General features: G+C 42.3%; 1 protein-coding gene across 5 annotated transcripts in view; it reads right to left on the reverse strand.

Annotated features, from left to right (window-relative positions):
- The window catches only part of pard3aa (par-3 family cell polarity regulator alpha, a), a 1,023,559-nt gene that overhangs the window by 451,611 nt on the left and 549,968 nt on the right, over nucleotides 1–21,980 (reverse strand). For all 5 annotated transcript variants that reach the window (XM_060922480.1, XM_060922479.1, XM_060922478.1 and 2 more), the window contains 2 exons: nucleotides 14,061–14,186; nucleotides 5,021–5,442 (listed from right to left, as the gene is read on the reverse strand). In XM_060922480.1, the coding sequence (XP_060778463.1) occupies nucleotides 5,021–5,442; nucleotides 14,061–14,186 (548 nt within the window). The remainder of the gene's footprint in view (nucleotides 1–5,020; nucleotides 5,443–14,060; nucleotides 14,187–21,980) is intronic.

Below are 21,980 nucleotides of genomic sequence, written 5' to 3' on the forward strand. Positions count from 1 at the left end.
GCGTGTTAAAAATGAACTGTCTTCACGCTGACGCTCTGATGGCCACGTGAGGCTTCCAGGCAGCGTGAAATGCTGCGATAAGTTTGCCGTGCAGGATTTGGAGCAGCAGGTCAGGCTGACGGAAAGCACGAGCTTCACAATCTCTCACTGCGGCGACTATAGCGCTTTGAAGTGCAAATTATATTAGTTACATAGAGACAATCCCTGCGCTGACAGCACAGATATCATCAGCCATTAATAGCAGGTGAAATTGGAGACGGCTTCAAAGGCACTGCTTCACACAGTGAACAATAATCGACGCAAGTCAGGAGCGATCATTTTCCATGCATTATGGTATGTACATGGCAGCTGTTGCGCATAAATTTAGGGTCACATGACCTACAGTTGGACCCACCATAGCACTAAGATATCAGATAGCGAGGAAAAAAAAAATTGCTGTTGTTAAACAATTAATGTGAAACCACTCAAAGAAATCTGTTTCAAGACTACAAACAGAATTTTTAAATGAGGTTTAAAAAAAAATAACTTGTTACTCCAAATATCCAGCTTTTTTAGACCCATCAAAACAAAATGATCTTCCAAAATGTATGCAAAACAACAAATGACTGACTGTCCCATTTGAACAAGGACATGAGAACACATTTTTTCTGCTAACCTCAAATGTTGACCAGAAGTGACTACCCAATGCGCATCATTACTTTGTTGATAAGTAGTGTGCACACCAGTGAAATGGTGTAAGCTTATCATAGTTTCGATGTTTAACCCTTTGATGCAAAACATATGCACACCCCTTCTAATGCACAACATGGGTCAAAAATGACCCGCATTCATTTTCCAGGTAATTTTATGATTGAATATTCCAAGTATTCTTTAAATATCTCGTCTCGTCTTCTTCCGCTTTATCCGGGACCGGGTCGCGGAGGCAGCAGTCTAAGCATGGAAGCCCAAACTTCCCTTTCCCCAGACACCTCGGCCAGCTCCTCAGGAAGAACACCGAGGCGTTCCCAGGCCAGCCGAGAGACATAGTCCCTCCAGCGTGTCCTGGGTCTTCCCCGGGGCCTCCTCCCGGGGGGACATGCCTGGAACACCTCCCCAGGGAGGCGTCCAGGAGGCATCTGAAAAAGATGCCCGAGCCACCTCAGCTGATTCCTCTCGATGTGGAGGAGCAGCGGCTCTACTCCGAGCTCCTCCCGAGTGACTGTGCTTCTCACCCCATCTCTAAGGTGCGCCCAGCCACCCTGCGAAGGAAACTCATTTCAGCCACTTGTATCCGCAATCTTGTTCTTTCTGTCATTACCCAAAGCTCATGACCATAGGTGAGAGTCGGAACGTAGATCGACCGGTAAATTGAGAGCTTCGCCTTTTGGCTCAGCTCCTTCTTCACCACGACGGACCGGTAAAGCGACCGCATCACTGCGGAGGCTGCACCGATCCGCCTGTCGCTCTCACGCTCCATCCTTCCCTCACTTGTGAACAAGATCCCGAGATACTTAAACTCCTCCACTGGAGGAGTTCTTTAAATATCTTGTTTTTAATTACCACAAATCATTAATTTCATTTTTTCTTTCCTACTTTATGAACAAAAATACTTTTATATTACTACACACACTGCAAAACCCGATAAAGGTCACCGAGCTCAAAAATTTTATTGAAACCGATTACGTTAAAATTTTTGAGGTAAGTAACTTAAATTTTTTAAGGTAAGATTTCTTAAAAATTACAATTAAGTGTAACTATAGTGTAATTTTTAAGAAATCTTACCTTAAAAAATTTAAGTTACTTACCTCAAAAATTTTTACGTAATCGGTTTCAATAAAATTTTTGAGCTCGGTGACCTTATCGGGTTTTGCAGTGCATGGGTCATCCAAGTGTGATTTAAAATTAAATGTCTTAATACTATAATAATAATTTGTTTCAAGTAATTACTTTAGCAGTGAATGGGGCCAGTTATTTATTTATTAACTACAATATTAACTACAATAAAATTCGCTAACTAAAGTAGAATATGTCAACAGCTCGGTAGCTAATAGTAATTACTTGTAACTTTCTGACAAATAATCTACTCACTCTCAAGGGAACCTAAACATCATCCATTTTTTCTAAGGTAATGTTAGAACAATTGAAAAACATTACTTGCATGTATTAGATGGGCAAAGGGCGCTGTGCTGAGCTGTGAAATGTCTGACACAAGCACAATTCACAGTTCCCACCAAACGCTGGAGTAAATGCATGCGGGTCGGTTCTGACCCATGCGTGTAAACTTGATGTAGAATTACAAAAGCTGTGCTTGTTCATAACTTAAGAAAGGAAAAATAAAAATGATTTGTGCGAAACAAAAACAAGATATTTACTGCATATTTGGAAAAGTAAATGACAAAATGAATTTATTTCAAAAGTAGATCATAGAAACACTCAGCCATACATGAAATAACCTGGAAAATGAATGCAGGTTGTTTTTGACCCATGTTGTGCATTAGAAGGGTAGTGATACAAAAAGGGGTTTTATTCAAAAAGTAAGAAAGGAAAAAATAAAATAAGGATGTATGATGATCAAAAACAAGTTAATTGAGGAGGAATACCTTGAATACTGAATGATGGAATTAATTTATTGCAAATATATAGAAGATAAAAACTCAGCCGGGTCACTTTTGACCCATGTTTTGCATCAAAGGGTTAAAATGAGTTTCTTAGCAGGAAGGTGAAAATATGTGCTTTTAGTCTAAATATGAAGGTGATTATAGAGAATCCTGCATGCCGATTGGTCGAGAAATTCGGACCATTTCTCGATAATTGCCTGGAGCGACTCGGTAAAATGCCGGCCGATCGTTTTGTCACCGTAAGCGAGGAAGAATTACAAATGATGAAAGAAAATGCTGATCCTAAAAGCACTAAAGATGCTACAAAGTTTGGTCCAAAACTATTCAAAGGTAAAGTTTATTTATTTATTTTATCGATTTTCAAACCGGCCCCGGGTCCGAAATCGCTCCCTACAGTGGGGTCGCCATTTTGTAGTGCTGTCCGAAACCTTCGTGAGGATTATTTACACCCTATATAGTGCACTCAAAGTATCCCACAATGCACCACGAAAAGTAGCGTACTTGGTTAGATGGTCACTAACCAAGCAAGATATCCCATCATGCATTGCGGTTGCGCTGAAAGAAATCAAATTAAAAGTCTCAAATTTTATTTAATAAAACGCAGCGACAAAGAAGAAAGTATTCAGGCTTGATTTAAAAGAACTGAAAGATGCAGCTACTTTGTATTGATTAATGTGGGAAATGCGCTCAGTATAATATGGATTTATCACAAAAACGCATGCGTGTATTTATTATTTTGAAACCCACCAGCCGACTGATCTGGCACGTTTTAATTGTGCGACAGTAATGACGTAAATACCAGCGCGACGGAGTAGTGTCCGGAAGCGTTTTTTTTTTCATTTTACCAATGAGCTCACTATGTAGTCCTCTATATAGTAATTCCCTATATAGGGAGTCGTGAACGAGTGAGTGATTTCAGACACAGGGAAAAGCGTTTTATGTGATAAGTCTGCACCGTGCCTTTATTACATTTACATGGTGCTTTTGAAATTTGAAATATATGTTTTTCATATAATTTTTTTTTAAATAATCGCCTGTTGTTTTTTTTTTTTGGGGGGGGGGCTTTTTTCACCTTTATTATTGGATAGGACAGTGTAGAGACAGGAAAGGAGCGGGAGAGAGAGACGGGGAGGGATCGGGAAATGACCTCGGGCTGGAATCGAACCCGGGTCCCCGGATTTATGGTATGGCGCCTTATCCACCTGAGCCACGACGCCCCCTCGCCTGTGTTTTTTATACTAAAACAATTATCCGCCTCAGGCTCAGTGAATATCGGTGATTATTACATATACAGGACACTTTTTCGATAGGATAAAAACACGTGTTCTAATCCTTTCTAGAGGGCTTCATTCATTTGGTTTGATAGCATGCAATATTGTTAGCATGTCGCTTATCCTGCGTGCATTACGTCACTCGACCCGATGGAGAATAAACGTTGAATATGGTTCATGATACTGCCTGGTTGTCAAGACATGACGTCACATGTCGGAGCTGATGTGAATATCCAACGAGAAAGTTTCCTGTTGCGCATGCGCAGAAGCGTTCCTTTGTTTGCCGGGAAAGAGAAAAAGACGCGTTTAACACCCGAAAGGCTACCAAAACTTCATTAGATATTCTTCACGCATATTTGCAAGAGAAAAACAAACCAATAGACATCGAAAAACTGGAAAAGAGAGAGTGTATATAATAATAATAATAACAACGGCTGACTTTTTTTTCATGGTATATCAGATATATTCCATTCAGCTACTCGTCTTCGACTCGTTCAATATCACGCTAGCTGAATGGAATATATCTGATAGACCACTCAACGCCAGCCAATATTATTTAAATAATAACCTTGACTTCATCTCGGTTATTATTATTCACTTCGCCTTTGGCAAATCATTGTTAATTATAATGCTAAAACAAGTTAAATGCTGTCTTCTATGTACTCAGCATGGTTCGTTGCTAAGTAGTAAGATGAAATTAAAGGTGGACACTGCTTTGTATTTCTAACCTGGGTGATTTAGCAAATCAACTCATTACACATTTCAGTTTTCAGCTGTTTAGGAGACAAGATGAACCTTGAACTAGGGCCTGTATTATGTTTGAAACAGTCTATGCACATCTTCATTCATAACATTGCAGGCCACAAGAGATTACTGTACGTTCTTATTGCCTTGTTTTAGAAGCAACTCTGTACAGAACCACCGGAGATGGACGTATAAATGGTTCTTGCATAAAACTGAGCTTAAAATATAAATCATATGCAAAATCTTAAATCCTATTATCTAAAGACACAAATCCATCTCTCAGTTTCACACTTTTTCAGGTTCTCAATATCTTCAGGATATCTACCCATGGTTGTGAGAAGGTTGTAAATACATCCTGCTGATCACTACATCATGGATTATACTGTATGTCAGGTTCTTTCCTCTCACCTTTTCTGAGCTGGACGTTGAACTTGCGGCCGATCTTTTTGGTGAAGCCTGTGGAGGGCGTACTCTTGCTGGCTGGACTGATGATGGGCGCTGATCCAGGATAAGGTTGGCTTTGCTCCATTTGGGAAGACGGGGTCTGATGATTAATGTTAGGATGAGGGCCGCTCTTAGACAGTCTTTTAGGGCTGTAATCAATGCCTCCAACCACCACACTACCCCTTTCCCCAGGTTTGGATTCAGGAGTTAGTCGGCTAGGAATGGGACCGGGTTTGGGGTCAGGGGGGAGATGTTTGGGGCCAAGGCCAGGCTGTACACCCAGCTCACTCTGGGAGAACTGTTCATACTGTACTTTCCTCATTGCTGGAACCACATGGAACAGGATGAATGGGGAACGCATGGCCTGCCTGAATAAGTTCTGTGCTCTGGAGGAGTAAAAAAACAAACAAACAGGTAAATAAATAGGGGGGGAAAAAGAGATAAATCAATAAAAAGATACTGTGAAATTTCCTTATGCACCCATGTGGACACAAATAGATCAAATCCTTCAATTAGGTCAGAGACATTTGCAGCAAACAGTCTTTTTTGTTGTAGTGGAGACACTTGTCTGGTTAAGAGGAAGATACAGTCAAAGGTCAGCAAATCAGCATTACTAATCACTGGCTAATTGTGTTGCTGCAGCTGGAAACAGGGCTAATTCACATATTACATTATCTACAATTTACATAATCACAAAGCCTTGGGGAGTAAGCAGGGATGCATTAGAGACCAAGGCCAATATCCGTGTCCACGCAGAGAACAAGGGCACTGCATATAATCTAACCGTAACCTTCAGAAACCTGTGAGTGGTGATGACACAACTATTTAGCATTTGAACTTTTGAAAGAAGAGAACGTGAAAATAGAAATGCACCAAGAGCAAAATGGAACAGAGTGAGCATGCACAGTTTGAACTAGTGTGTGGAAAATCAAATACAAACTATGTCTCTGAAGACGTGTAGCTCGTACACTTTCTGGCAGTTGTTGAAAAGATCTGCTCAGAGGAGAAACTCTCTCTCTCTCTGTGTGTGTGTGAAGCCCAAGGTTTTGTAAATGGGAGGAAAATAAATGACATGGACCACCAACATTCAACCAATCAACGCAAGGAGGCACCTTTAGTTGCTCGGCCATAAGTGCCCAGCTTTTGCACTACTGTTTAGGTGTTGCAGCCTTTGGGGGAAGCCATGGCCTAATGGTTTGAGAACCAGCTTTGGAACCAAAAGGTCGCTGGTCCGATTCCCAGGTCTGGCTGAAGTGCCCTTGAGCAAGGCACCTAACATCCAACTGCTCCGGCAAGAGTGGTGGCGTACCTTGTGTCTGATTAGCCAAAGAGAAACTGATGTGATTATCAGTTCAGGCAGTGCCCGGTCAAACCAAACCAAAAAAAAATCCTAGCCGAGACAGCATGTCTAACACTACAACACACAGGGCAGCGCAGCTCCCAGGTCTCCAGTTCACCACATATCCATATGGTTTTCCTCTAGGTTCTCCAGTTTCCTCCCATCTCCCAAAAACATTAATAGGTGAACTGGTTATTAGCTCAACAGGTGACGAGCCGATACCATCGTGGGTTGTCCGTCATCCATCTGGCGTCGTCCACATTTCACTAAAATCACTTCTCTCTCTCTCTCTCTCAATTCTTCACCGATTTTTATTCTTTTTGGCAGGAAGGTCAGTCTGCCTGGGGTGCATACGGCTTCTACCCAAATTTGCATAATTGCAATTAATAATGAAGATATGGAGTAATTAAGCCCTAATGAGCAGTTTCCACACAAATCGCTTCTTCTCCCTCAGTTCTTCACCGATTTTGATTCTTTCTGGCATGAAGGTAGGGGTACCTAGGGTGCATATAACTTCTACTCAGATTTGCTAAATTACAATTATTAATGAAGTTATGGACTAATTAAGCCTTAATGAGCAGGTCAACAAAAATCGCTTCTTCTTGGTCAATTCCTCACCGTTTTGGATTCTTTCTGGCAAGTAGGTCGGTATTCCTAGGGTGGATATAGCTTGTATATAGCTTGCAACATTTATTGCGCAAGGTGGCCCACTTTAGATGGTTCCTTCTGGACTAGACGGGGCCCAGAGTGAGCTACGCCGTCATTGACGGCCTCGTTCTAAATTCCCCCTAGATGCGAGTGTGTGTATATGGTGCTCTACAGTGGACCGGCATCCCATCCAGGGTGTCTTCCTGCCTCGTGCCCGGTTTTCCTGGAACAGGCTTTGGATCCATGGTGAGACTGACTATCATGAATCAGTTACTGAAAACGAATGCCTGAGAGAACGATATGGAGGACGATCGTGTCTGTTTGGATTTTAGGTTTTAAGGCAAAATTAGACAAAGTACAAGAACCATCAAACAATGGCGTGTGGAAAGCTGGAGCATGACTGCACCCCGTGAACACAGCCTGCCCTGTGGTTTGGATTTTCTTTGTAAATTAACCGACACACACAGGGTGAGTAAGACATGACACCGCGGACTAGACATTATGGCCAAACCATTTAGGATGTTTCTTTTACATGTGAGAGTTTTGTCATGCTTCAATGACGAGCGGTAATCTGACTTTTTACAATTTAATCCACAATGTCAAGATCCTAGATACACAAGACGCACCCCTTCACAATAAAACACGCGAGCACAAAGGATTATGCGAATGAAAGAGCACTGAAAACCATCACACGTGCCTGAATGTCAGTGTGTGTATATGACAGGCACTGAGCAGCTTCTGTAATAAGCTCTTCATTTAGTTCAGTCTCTGCATCTAGAGAGTAATGTAGCCTCACCGCGAGACCTCTATTCATTCTTATGCTAATTCACCCTTCCAAAATCAAGTAAACAACAATGTGTATGTGTGCACGTGTGTGTCTACGCACGTGTGTGTGAGAGACCGTGTGTGTGTTAATGAGCAGAGCCGTGGCACGCAGCTAATCACACAGCTCCCCGCCTCTGATTGAATAATAAACGACTCCATCAATGCATCATTACACCGAGTTAGATTAAGCAGCACTAAATATTTATCCATGCAAAACAATCCAATAAAGATTAGAATATCTCTGAATTGAAACGCTGCATGCCACCCAGTCAGAAAAGAGAGATGAAGGGATGAAAGAAGTTAGTCAGAAAATGACAGAGGCGGTGAAAAGAAAAAGGAGCAGAGATAGAATCTGATTATTCTTTTCTGATCTCTGGGTTATCAGCATCTCGCTCTGTTTACTGGGAGCTGCAGAGAGAAAAGACGGCTGAAGCTAAAGAATCGCTCAGGTGGAGATTTAGTGTGTAATTTGTGTCGGCCCTTTACCCGGGGCAGAACGCTCGAGACAGGCGGGTTTTAGATAAATGATGTTGAAGATGAGAAATAAAACAGAAATAAAAGCAAAGATTTTTCTGTGAGGGTTTCCGTGTGTGTTAACCGTTTCACTGAGCTGTACTATTCAGGGAAAACCTGTTGTTTTTGTACGAGTATTAGACTCCATTACTTCATTGGTACTTGATCATGTGGACAGTGCCATCATGACCAGAGCGCTCACTCCGACACTGAGGAACCAGAGAAGAACAGGAGATGATTCAAGATCTAGGGAGAACGGAACTTCTGTTTGGACCCCTCACACCCGACTCATTAGAACGACTGCTCCAAAATGTCATTTCATTTCTCTGAAGGAGTAACAGTGGCCACGTGGTGTATTTAAGGCCATTAAGGTCCATTGCACAAAATTTTCACAGGATGCAATATGTGGCTTTGCTACGGTGAGCAAAACCCAGTACTAGTAAAGGATTACATACACTTTTTTTTGTTTTTTGGTTTGTTTGTGGAAGTAATAAGCAAGTTAGTCAATGTTTTACTGTTATGTCGTTTTACTGGTTGTGAATCATTACAGTTACATTGTCGCATGTGTGTGTGAGAGAGAGAGAGAGAGAGAGAGAGAGAGAGAGAGAGAAAGATAGAGAGAGAGCAGTGGCGCCACCAGGGGGTGGCCAGGGGGGGCTGTGGCCACCCCTACAAATTTACTGGCCACCCCACTGGCCAGTATAGATTGTAGTAGCCTCAGTTATGCAGTTCATCCCAAATGCACAGCCAGCCAGGCAAGACGCTCTTGATCTTCGGTGAGTGAGGGAAGATCATCTTCCCTCACTCGCAGCAGCCCCTCCCCCCACCGCTTTTGCGCGCTCCTACAGCAACGGCTCAGCGTGTGCGCGTGACCGCCGCTTGTACCTACACAAGTAAATAATGACCCCAAAAGGAGTTAAGAGAGAAGACGGAGAAGACTACCAGTAAGTAAAGAAGTCAAAATATTCTTTAGTAAAAGAAGAGGGGGAAGTATGCGTCGTAACGTGTGCTTTTTAAGTGCTAAATAGTGCTGTTACAGCAGCTTTTTGACATGTATAACTGAGTTACGTTTTTCTACTGGCCGGTTTACTACAACAGTATAATGATATCCTGAAATTATGGCTTTTAGTTTTGGTGTGCCACCCCAAGATTTTAAGTGTCCCCATCTGGCCACCCCTATGAAATATTTCTGGAGGCGCCACTGAGAGAGAGGTACGGTATTACACAGTCGCACAAAGATATGAAGTTTTCGGGTGGCACGGTGGTGTAGTGGTTAGCACAGTTGCCTCACAGCAAGAAGGTTCTGGGTTCGAGTGTTTCTGTGTGGAGTTTGCATGTTCTCCCTGTGTCTGTGTGGGTTTCCTCCGGGTGCTCCGTTTTCCCCCACAGTCCAAAGACATGTGGTTAGGTTAATATGGGACAGCCTTGGGCTGAGGTGCCCTTGAGCGAGGCACCGAACTCCCAGCTGCTCCCCGGGCGCTGTTAGCATGGCTGCCCACTGCTCTGGGTATGTGTATGCGTGCTCATTGCTCATGTGTGTGTTCACTGCTTCAGATGGGTGAAATGCAGAGAGGAATTTCACAAGTGTGTGATGAATAAAGTTGTGCTTTCTTCCTCTCTTTCTTATCTTCGAGTGGTGAATATTTTCAACACTAGAAGATAAACTTCATATCTCCGTGCCACTTTGTAATGTTCTTTATATTACATAGACAGATTCACAAAAAATGCTGAAGTTAATCAAAACAATTTTAATTTTGAACTGGTTCACCATTTTGACAATGCGTCTCTAGTCAGCGGGAAAACACCGGGAGTGACGTCACTGGAGTGAAATATGTCACTCAGATCCGTGATCTATTTCGTATGAAAAATACTAATTTTTTAAAACGAGAAGATAAAATCTTCATATCTTCAGGCCAACGTCTGATCATCTTATTATCTGGACACGTTCATAAACAAAAAGTACCCAAATTTGTGACCCCTCACCGAATCCAGGGACACATGTCGGCCGAAACGAATCCGAGATAATCGCAAAAGAAGCATTTTTTTTTTCGAAATTTGTGATTTTTGTTTTTTTCCATCATGTGCAAGTTGAGATCTTGAAGAATGCAATCAGTATTTCAGATAATAGATTGTTTTGTTGGAAAAGCATACATTTTTTGTTGCAAATTGTCTCGTTTTTGTCAGGACTGTAGCCTGCTGGGGGGTGTGGGTAAATTACCATATGGGCCATTCACATGATGATTTAAGTCTTTTGGGGTTTTTTTTCGCGAATCAGCTGTATGATACGAGCTGAGCGCATGGCTACTTAACCTGCATACAGGCGTGTAATTTCACTATGGAATGAGGAAGCTAAACAGAGCGCAGAGGAGCTGAAACACCACGAAGCAAACAGACACACGGTATTTATATCGGAGATCACCATTTCTAGCAAAAAAAAAAAAAACGCAACCTCGTTTTCCAGATTGAATGGAATACTTGAATGATCGGATGATACACGGACCGTTCTAGGATTACATTCCATCGGAGGCATTGGTGTGTGCAAGGCGCCGTTTCTCTTTCTGATGGGGTAAGTTTATTAATCTAAGGCTGTGTGGTTATTTTTGCATGTAACGGAGAGTGTTGTGGTTTGGTTAAGCCTAGGCCACAACCGGACGTACGATTTTTTGGCCGTGTGATTTTTGGCGTTTCCCAAATCGCTGAGTTTTTTTTTTTTTTTTGTTCACAGAGAAAGACGCGCGTTGGCCGTAAGTTTGTCTTGCAACCTGAAAAAAACGTAAGCGCCCGTAGAGTTTGTTTGACATGACAAAGAACCTCTGCGGCCGGTCTGCGGCTCGAAAATCAGCACATCACACGCGCGCTCTCGTGCGTTTCTTGCATGTAGACCGGCTGTAGGAGCGCGTACCGTACAGCCGATTGTGACCGAGGCTTTACATGAAACTAGTGTTGTGTTAGTTGTGTCATCATCGTGCTATCTTTCTTTCTTACGGTGTGAGTAATTTTTCAACCACAAAACGTTAAAGTATACTTTAGGACTTATTTTTGTACTTCATAATTGTGTTGGGCCTACTTTGCATGGAAGGAAAATTGACGTGGTGATCTTTGTTTACATGAAAGTAGCATCGTGCTAGCTCGGAGGGGGTAGGGCTTTCCTTAATATCATGCAAATGAGCACCATTATGTGCCCGCCCTGCACCCAGAGTAGATGAGATGGAAAACTTTGAGGGCGATTTTCTCCCTTTTCTGTTTTCAGAAGTATACACTTTCAAAAGGCCACACATTCTTCAAATATTGTCAGATCTCCACATGGAAGGCATCATTGGAAAGCTTAGAAACTGTACTTTCTGAATCTGTCGATAACTCAAAATGCCCCTGGGCAGACATGTGTCCCTGGATTCTGTTTTCTGACACATTTATCAAAACAACTCATCGATTTCCTCACGAGTGAGGATACTGAAAATCATTCTCCATACAGGACACTTTTTCGACGGAATAAAAACGTGTTTAATTCCCTTTTTGCGGGTTTCCTTCATTTCGTCCGATAGCATGCGATATTGTTCGCATATCGCTCATCCTACGTGTATTACGTTGCTCTACGCAATGGATAATGAGCACTGAATATGCATGGTTGTCAAGACAACATGATGTCGCACGTCGGAGCTGATGCGAACATCCAATGAGAACGTTTTCTGCTGGGCATGCGCAGAAGCATTTCTCTGTTCGCGGGCGGCACCTGCAGTAAACTGCCACAGCGAACTGAAAACGCCATAAGATGCGTATTACACGCAAAACTTCCGCGCGAGTGAAAATTTGTAAACAAACATGGCTTAATTAAATATGGAAGATTTTGTGGACATATTAATAGTAATAATAATATTGCCCGTCTTTTTTCGTGGTACATCAGATATATTCCATTCAGCTAGCATGATAGTGAACGAGTCAAAGATGAGTAGCTGAATGGAATATATCTGATATACCACGAAGAAAGACGGCTAATGTTATTTAAAGATGTCACGGTTTTGGCTCTCCACGTCCCGGATGGAGCTCGTACGAAAAATACGAGTGGTGTATTTCCCAGTAAAACACTCATGTCGATATAATAAAAACTTGACACTCATTATTTTTCAAATAGTGTTTAGAAACTTTTCTTGAAAGAGTTCTTGTTGTGATTATGGTTAAATGCATTGTCCAGGGCATTACGTCACACATTCATTCTACTGGTCGGGCCTACGTAGCACGTGCGAGAGCACTGCACGCTAAAATCACGTTTCCACGTGACACAAGTGACGTGACCTATTGATACACGTGCAATTGATCTCACGGTAGCAGAGTAGAGTGTCATCTCAGAAAAACAAGGTTTTATGGTTAATTATTCGTTAATTTGCAATGCCACGACTGTCAAACATTCAGCGTGAACGTGCCATTGGCATGCTGAATACGGGAACATCCGTCACCGACGTTGCGAGGGTTATGGGATGCAGTCGACAGACCATTCATAATCTCCAGACACGTCTCCATCAAACTGGCACCACAGCCGACCGTAAGGAACCCTCCACAGAACTTGCAGGAGCTTGGTGCCATGTTGGTACAAATATGGCGGCGCATTCCCCAAGCTGTGTTCAGACGCATCATCCAATCCATGAGGAGACGTTGTATCGCAGTTGTGAACGCCCATGGAGGACACACCCGATATTGACATGATTTCATTAAGTTGTGACTCACAGTTTTTGATCATGGACATTGTCGTCGCATTTCCGGTGGAACCGATTCCATGACAAACATGATCTGTATGCTATAGCATCTTTAATGACAAGATAATTGAATACAATCGTTATTTCAAGCCTGTTTTCCAAAATGTTCAAATTATTGACTTTGAAACGAGTGTAAAGTTTTTATTTTTGTTGAGAATATATTATATAGGGGGATAAATATACAGTATATGGTGGATAAAAGTCTGCATGGGTGTTCACATGTCTAGTGCATGTTAAGAAATTAAGATGAGCAGTAAATCGATAGGGGAAGGCGTGGCCCTTGTAGTGTGTATGTGGGTAAAAAGCCGAGCACAGTCCTCCACTGTGAGATTACTGACGGTTAACAGAGCAGGGAACCGAAACGTACACCACACAATTAAAATCTGACACCTCACTGTGCATGTGCAGAGAGAAAGAACAGACAGAAAGAGACGTACAATGACCTTCATGATTACTGGCACCCCTTGTAAAGATTCGTTAAAAAAAAAAAGTGAGAAGAAAAGCCACCTTTTGGTGAAGTCGCTTCACGTGTCACACTGAACAAATGAGAAAAATCCAAACTTTAATTGAAAAATTTATTCACACGTGCCACTATTATTGGCACCCCTGAATTTAATACACTGTACAACCTAACTTTGCCAGTAAATTTTTCAGTGCAAAATGAAGCTACTTTACCAAAAGGTGGATATTCCCCCCCCTCTCGAACCCTTTACAAGGGGTGCCAATAATTACAGAGGGCGCTGTTAAACAAAAAGCGCAAAGACTGAGGAGTAGAAGATGGTCTCTGATGACACTAAGGAGGTGCGAGAACCTGAAAGGAAACACAGCAGAGGGTGTTACAGAGAAAGGAGTCGAGAGACGTTATAGGGAACAGCCTTTATAGGAGAGAGGAGAAGAACTTCACCCAGCCCACACTGGAGTAAAGGCTTACTGTTCGAATCGGATGTTGCGCAGGTCATCGTTATTAATGCGCACGATGCAGTCGTTTTCCTGAAAGAGAGCCTCGCGCTCGGCCTTTCCTCCCCTCTCCAGCCTCTTCACGAGCAGCCCCAGAGTCCTGCACAATCACAGCATGTGTTAATGGCGAGTAGGCCCACAATGTGAGACACCACATGATACACACAGTCCGAGAGCTGACCACAACCTCAGACGGCACTGATCGTCCACAGCAGAGCTGCAAAAGGATGAAAGATTCGTCAAAATACAACCAAGTGTCACTGTTTTTCACTGTTCGGATCGTTTAATCAGTGTCACAGTATCTATTCATGACTTCCTTCTTTCATCAAGACAACATTAAATGCTGCAGAATGAAAGAATGTAATTATCGAGTTATCCATGTTGAAAGGAACTCCGGAAATGACTTTTATTAAAAGACTGAAACAGCGTTTAAATTGTGGAGACGTTCTGCTGAAAATTAAAAAAAAAAAAGCACAAGTTTCATAAACCTTGCAACGTATTCCTAAAGAGTAAAAGAAAAAAAATTTTTTAAAGCAACAAGATCCAATGTAGCATGAAACTGTCATAACTTTACACCTACTGAGATGTCAATTTCAGAAGTGTTTTTAGAATTGTAAAAAAAAAAATTATTAAAAAAAAAAACCACATACAATACACTTCAAATGAGATGAATACAAATCCATTCCACTGAAAAAGGTAATTCATCATAAAAGTAAAATACTTTTTTTATTCATAGTTACCAATGTTTATTGGTTAAAAAAAAAAAGCACAAGTTTCATAAACCTTGCAACGTATTCCTAAAGAGTAAAAGAAAATTTTTTTTAAAGCAATAAGATCCAATGTAGCATGAAACTGTCATAACTTTACACCTACTGAGATGTCAATTTCAGAAATGTTTTTAGAATTGTAAAAAAAAAAAAAAAACATTAATATTAAAAAAAAACTACATACAATACACTTCAAATGAGATGAATACAAATCCATTCCACTGAAAAAGGTAATTCATCATAAAAGTAAAATACTTTTTTTTATTCATAGTTACCAATGTTTATTGGTTAAAAAAAAAAAAAAAAAAATATATATATATATATATATATATATATATATATATATATATATATATATATATATACACACACACACACACACACACACACTTGCCAACCCTCCCGATTTTGGTGGGAGGCTCTCGATTTTAGCCTCCGTCTCCCGGTCGTATTTATTAAAAACTGGATAATCTCCCGGTTTGGGGAAATCCCTACCGCCAAGTTAAAAATGCTCCCGATCATGTCCAATCAGAATCGTATGAGAAACACTGCTGACGTGAACTGATTTTTAACCAATCAACGAACAGAACCACAGTCACTTCCGTAATGTAGGATTCACCCAGGCTGTCCGACATTTTTTTTTACAAGCAGTCATTCATCATGGCCACTAAACCCAATACCACACGGCAAAAATATGAATGCAAATACCACATTGCATGGGAGAATGAATTTCCATGGATAAGCAAATGTTCGACCAGCCAGTTACACATTTTAAGGTAAAGATACCTTAAATCAGAATATAATGGACATTTGAGTGTGAAATTAAACTAGTCTTCCGTACCATTTCAGAAACAAACTGGACAATTTCTCAAGTGTTTAGTGAAATTTTGCAGGACAGAGAATTTGTTTGGTGAGTGTATTTGAATAGTGTGGTAGTGTCTTAGTGCTATTTCGAATTTTTGTCTGAAAGTTTTAAGTGAAAGTTTACAAGTGAAATATAGCTGCAAGCAGCAATCCGGGGCCAAGCAGGGTGACCCAGCCTAAGTTGCCATGGCAACAGAAACTACTGACCAGGCAGACGGTCATAGGCACGCACAGGAAGTGTTTACAAGCAGGAATGTACCTCCAACCAGACGGTTAGAGGCATGCACGGCTTCACCGTCAAATTCGATTGACTGTGATGGCTGAAATTACTTCCAGTGTACTAGGTGTGTGTGTGTGTGTGTGTGTGTGTCTGTGCTAAAAGACTGCTGAGATATGAGCTCAATGATGTAAGAGCCAAAACACATTTTGGAAAGTTATAGCGCCCCCTAATGGCCAATGTGCACCAAATGTGGTATGGGCCATTTTGGAGGGGTGGTGCATAATCCCACCAAGTTTGGTTAAGAAAGGTCAAAGGGCTGCCGAGATATGAGCACACTTCCTGTTTCGCGTCTGCACAGCCAAATTTGATTGGCAGCCACGGCCAAACGCTTATGAAATTCGAAAAACCGGGTAAGTTTTTAGTGCAGCTTAGTCCAAAGTTGCCATGTACCAAGTTTGGAAGGAATTGGTCAAAAATTGAGGGAGGAGAAGCATTTTAATTGATTTTCACAAAATTCAAAATGGCGGAAAATATACCAGGCGGAATATGACGCCATAGGGTGCGTTGGTTTCGGGTTGACCCAAGGATTCCAGCCATACTAAGATTTTGACGATCAGACATACGGTTCAAAAGTAACAAGCAGAAATGTACTTGCAACTTTGACCTGTTGTTGGCGCTAGAGAGTTTGAGATGCTGAGTTGAAATTTGCTGACAAGAACCGTGAGGCAGCCTAGAATCAGTGTGCCAAATTTGAAAACCTGTCGTCAGACGGTTCTATGGGTTTCCATAGAATTTCATTGATTTTAACAAAATTCAAAATGGCGGAAAATCCTCAAGGCAGAATATGACGTCATAGGGTGCGATAGATTCGACTTGACCCAAGGATTCCATAGGCAGTGGAATTTTGTTTCTAGCCAAAACGCATCATGAGATATGAGCCAAAAGACATTTTTCCTAGTTATAGCGCCCCCTAGCAGCCAATTTGTTCCAAATTTTTTGGGGTCCTTCAGCGAGGGGTATGGCATAAACTCACCAAGTTTCGTTAAGATACGCCAAAGGCCGGCCGAAATATGAGCACACTTCCTGTTTGGCGTCTGCGCCTCCAATTTTGATTGGCTGCCACGGCCAAACGCTTATGAAATTCTAAAAACCGGGTAAGTTTCTTGTGCAGCTTAGTCCAAAGTTGCCATCTACCAAGTTTGGGAGAAATTGGTCCAAAATTGAGGGAGGAGAAGCATTTTAAGTGATTTTCACAAAATTCAAAATGGCGGGAAAACTATATGGGCGGAAAATGACGTCATGGGGTGCTTTGGATTCGTCTTGACCCAAGGATTCCAGGGATACCAAGTTTTTGAAAATCGGACCAACGGTTCAAAAGTTACAAGCAGAAATGTACCTGCAACTTTGACCTGCTGGTGGCGCTAGAGGGTTGGGGCTGGGGACCTAAAAATTGTTGTGGGGAATGCTGAGACTGTCTCGAATGTGTGTGCCAAATTTGAGCATTTTCCTATGTGTGGTTCTATGGGCTGCCATTGACTTCCCATAGGAGAAGAAAGTTGAATAAATATAGCTGCAAGCAGCAATGCGGGGCCAAGCAGTGTGACCCAGCCTAAGTTGCCATGGCAACAGAAAGAACTGACCAGGCAGACGGTCATAGGCACGCACAGGAAGTGTTTACAAGCAGAAATGTACCTCCAACCAGATTGTTAGAGGCATACACGGCTTCACCGTCAAATTCGATTGACTGTGATGGCTGAAATTACTTCAAGTGTACTAGGTGTGTGTGTGTGTGTGTGTGTGTGTGTGTGTGTGTGTGCTAAAAGACTGCTGAGATATGAGCTCAATGATATATGAGCCAAAACACATTTTGGAAAGTTATAGCGCCCCCTAATGGCCAATGTGCACCAAATGTGGTATGGGCCCTCTTGGAGGGGTGGGGCATAATCCCACCAAGTTTGGTTAAGAATGGTCAAAGGGCCGCCGAGATATAAGCACACTTCCTGTTTCGCATCTGCACAGCCAAATTTGATTGGCTGCCACGGCCAAACGCTTATGAAATTCAAAAAACCGGGTAAGTTTTATGTGCAGCTTAGTCCAAAGTTGCCATATACCAAGTTTGGAACGAATTGGCCAAAAATTGAAGGAGGAGAAGCATTTTAATTGATTTTCACAAAATTCAAAATGGCGGAAAATATACAAGGCGGAATATGACGACATAGGATGCGTTGGATTCGTTTTGACCCAAGGATTCCAGCGATACACAGATTTTGACGATCAGACATACGGTTCAAAAGTAACAAGCAGAAATGTACATGCAACTTTGGCCTGTTGTTGGCGCTAGAGAGTTTGAGGTGGTGAGTTGAAATTTGCTGACAAGAACGTTGAGCCAGCCTAGAATCAGTGTGCCAAATTTGAAAACCTGTCGTCAGACGGTTCTATGGGTTGCCATAGAATTTCATTGATTTTAACAAAATTCAAAATGGCGGAAAATCCTCAAGGCAGAATATGACGTCATAGGGTGCGATAGATTCGTCTTGACCCAAGGATTCCATAGGCAGTGGAATTTTGTTTCTAGCCAAAACGCATCATGAGATATGAGCCAAAAGACATTTTTCCTAGTTATAGCGCCCCCTAGCAGCCAATTTGTTCCAAATTCTTTGGGGTCCTTCATGGAGGGGTGGGGCATAAACCCACCAAGTTTCGTTAAGAAACGCCAAAGGGCGGCCGAAATATGAGCACACTTCCTGTTTGGCGTCTGCGCCTCCAATTTTGATTGGCTGCCACGGCCAAACGCTTATGAAATTCTAAAAACCGGGTAAGTTTCTTGTGAAGCTTAGTCCAAAGTTGCCATCTACCAAGTTTGGGAGAAATTGGTCCAAAATTGAGGGAGGAGAAGCATTTTAATTGATTTTCACAAAATTCAAAATGGCGGGAAAACTATATGGGCGGAAAATGACGTCATGGGGTGCTTTGGATTCGGCTTGACCCAAGGATTCCAGGGATACCAAGTTTTTGAAAATCGGACCAACGGTTCAAAAGTTACAACCAGAAATGTACCTGCAACTTTGACCTGCTGGTGGCGCTAGAGGGTTGGGGGTGGGGACCTACAAATTGTTGTGGGGAATGCTGAGACTGTCTAGAATGTGTGTGCCAAATTTGAGCATTTTCCTATGTGTGGTTCTATGGGCTGCCATTGACATCCCATAGGAGAAGAAAGTTGAATAATAAATATAGCTGCAAGCAGCAATCCGGGGCCAAGCAGGGTGACCCAGCCTAAGTTGCCATGGCAACAGAAAGAACTGACCAGGCAGACGGTCATAGGCACGCACAGGAAGTGTTTACAAGCAGGAATGTACCTCCAACCAGACGGTTAGAGGCATGCACGGCTTCACCGTCAAATTCGATTGACTGTGATGGCTGAAATTACTTCCAGTGTACTAGGTGTGTGTGTGTGTGTGTGTCTGTGCTAAAAGACTGCTGAGATATGAGCTCAATGATGTAAGAGCCAAAACACATTTTGGAAAGTTATAGCGCCCCCTAATGGCCAATGTGCACCAAATGTGGTATGGGCCATTTTGGAGGGGTGGTGCATAATCCCACCAAGTTTGGTTAAGAAAGGTCAAAGGGCTGCCGAGATATGAGCACACTTCCTGTTTCGCGTCTGCACAGCCAAATTTGATTGGCAGCCACAGCCAAACGCTTATGAAATTCGAAAAACCGGGTAAGTTTTTAGTGCAGCTTAGTCCAAAGTTGCCATCTACCAAGTTTGGAAGGAATTGGTCAAAAATTGAGGGAGGAGAAGCATTTTAATTGATTTTCACAAAATTCAAAATGGCGGAAAATATACCAGGCGGAATATGACGCCATAGGGTGCGTTGGATTCGGGTTGACCCAAGGATTCCAGCCATACTAAGATTTTGACGATCAGACATACGGTTCAAAAGTAACAAGCAGAAATGTACTTGCAACTTTGACCTGTTGTTGGCGCTAGAGAGTTTGAGATGCTGAGTTGAAATTTGCTGACAAGAACCGTGAGGCAGCCTAGAATCAGTGTGCCAAATTTGAAAACCTGTCGTCAGACGGTTCTATGGGTTTCCATAGAATTTCATTGATTTTAACAAAATTCAAAATGGCGGAAAATCCTCAAGGCAGAATATGACGTCATAGGGTGCGATAGATTCGACTTGACCCAAGGATTCCATAGGCAGTGGAATTTTGTTTCTAGCCAAAACGCATCATGAGATATGAGCCAAAAGACATTTTTCCTAGTTATAGCGCCCCCTAGCAGCCAATTTGTTCCAAATTTTTTGGGGTCCTTCAGCGAGGGGTATGGCATAAACTCACCAAGTTTCGTTAAGATACGCCAAAGGCCGGCCGAAATATGAGCACACTTCCTGTTTGGCGTCTGCGCCTCCAATTTTGATTGGCTGCCACGGCCAAACGCTTATGAAATTCTAAAAACCGGGTAAGTTTCTTGTGCAGCTTAGTCCAAAGTTGCCATCTACCAAGTTTGGGAGAAATTGGTCCAAAATTGAGGGAGGAGAAGCATTTTAAGTGATTTTCACAAAATTCAAAATGGCGGGAAAACTATATGGGCGGAAAATGACGTCATGGGGTGCTTTGGATTCGTCTTGACCCAAGGATTCCAGGGATACCAAGTTTTTGAAAATCGGACCAACGGTTCAAAAGTTACAAGCAGAAATGTACCTGCAACTTTGACCTGCTGGTGGCGCTAGAGGGTTGGGGCTGGGGACCTAAAAATTGTTGTGGGGAATGCTGAGACTGTCTCGAATGTGTGTGCCAAATTTGAGCATTTTCCTATGTGTGGTTCTATGGGCTGCCATTGACTTCCCTTAGGAGAAGAAAGTTGAATAATAATAATAATAATAATAATAATAAGAAAACCGACAAACTCATTAGGGGCCTTCGCCAGCTTCGCTGCTTGGCCCCTAAATATAGCTGCAAGCAGCAATGCGGGGCCAAGCAGTGTGACCCAGCCTAAGTTGCCATGGCAACAGAAAGAACTGACCAGGCAGACGGTCATAGGCACGCACAGGAAGTGTTTACAAGCAGAAATGTACCTCCAACCAGATTGTTAGAGGCATACACGGCTTCACCGTCAAATTCGATTGACTGTGATGGCTGAAATTACTTCAAGTGTACTAGGTGTGTGTGTGTGTGTGTGTGTGTGTGTGTGTGTGTGTGTGTGCTAAAAGACTGCTGAGATATGAGCTCAATGATATATGAGCCAAAACACATTTTGGAAAGTTATAGCGCCCCCTAATGGCCAATGTGCACCAAATGTGGTATGGGCCCTTTTGGAGGGGTGGGGCATAATCCCACCAAGTTTGGTTAAGAATGGTCAAAGGGCCGCCGAGATATGAGCACACTTCCTGTTTCGCATCTGCACAGCCAAATTTGATTGGCTGCCACGGCCAAACGCTTATGAAATTCAAAAAACCGGGTAAGTTTTATGTGCAGCTTAGTCCAAAGTTGCCATATACCAAGTTTGGAACGAATTGGCCAAAAATTGAAGGAGGAGAAGCATTTTAATTGATTTTCACAAAATTCAAAATGGCGGAAAATATACAAGGCGGAATATGACGACATAGGATGCGTTGGATTCGTTTTGACCCAAGGATTCCAGCGATACACAGATTTTGACGATCAGACATACGGTTCAAAAGTAACAAGCAGAAATGTACATGCAACTTTGGCCTGTTGTTGGCGCTAGAGAGTTTGAGGTGGTGAGTTGAAATTTGCTGACAAGAACCTTGAGCCAGCCTAGAATCAGTGTGCCAAATTTGAAAACCTGTCGTCAGACGGTTCTATGGGTTGCCATAGAATTTAATTGATTTTAACAAAATTCAAAATGGCGGAAAATCCTCAAGGCAGAATATGACGTCATAGGGTGCGATAGATTCGTCTTGACCCAAGGATTCCATAGGCAGTGGAATTTTGTTTCTAGCCAAAACGCATCATGAGATATGAGCCAAAAGACATTTTTCCTAGTTATAGCGCCCCCTAGCAGCCAATTTGTTCC

This window comes from Neoarius graeffei, chromosome 5 (assembly GCF_027579695.1).
Source record: "Neoarius graeffei isolate fNeoGra1 chromosome 5, fNeoGra1.pri, whole genome shotgun sequence".
Lineage (NCBI taxonomy): Eukaryota > Metazoa > Chordata > Actinopteri > Siluriformes > Ariidae > Neoarius > Neoarius graeffei.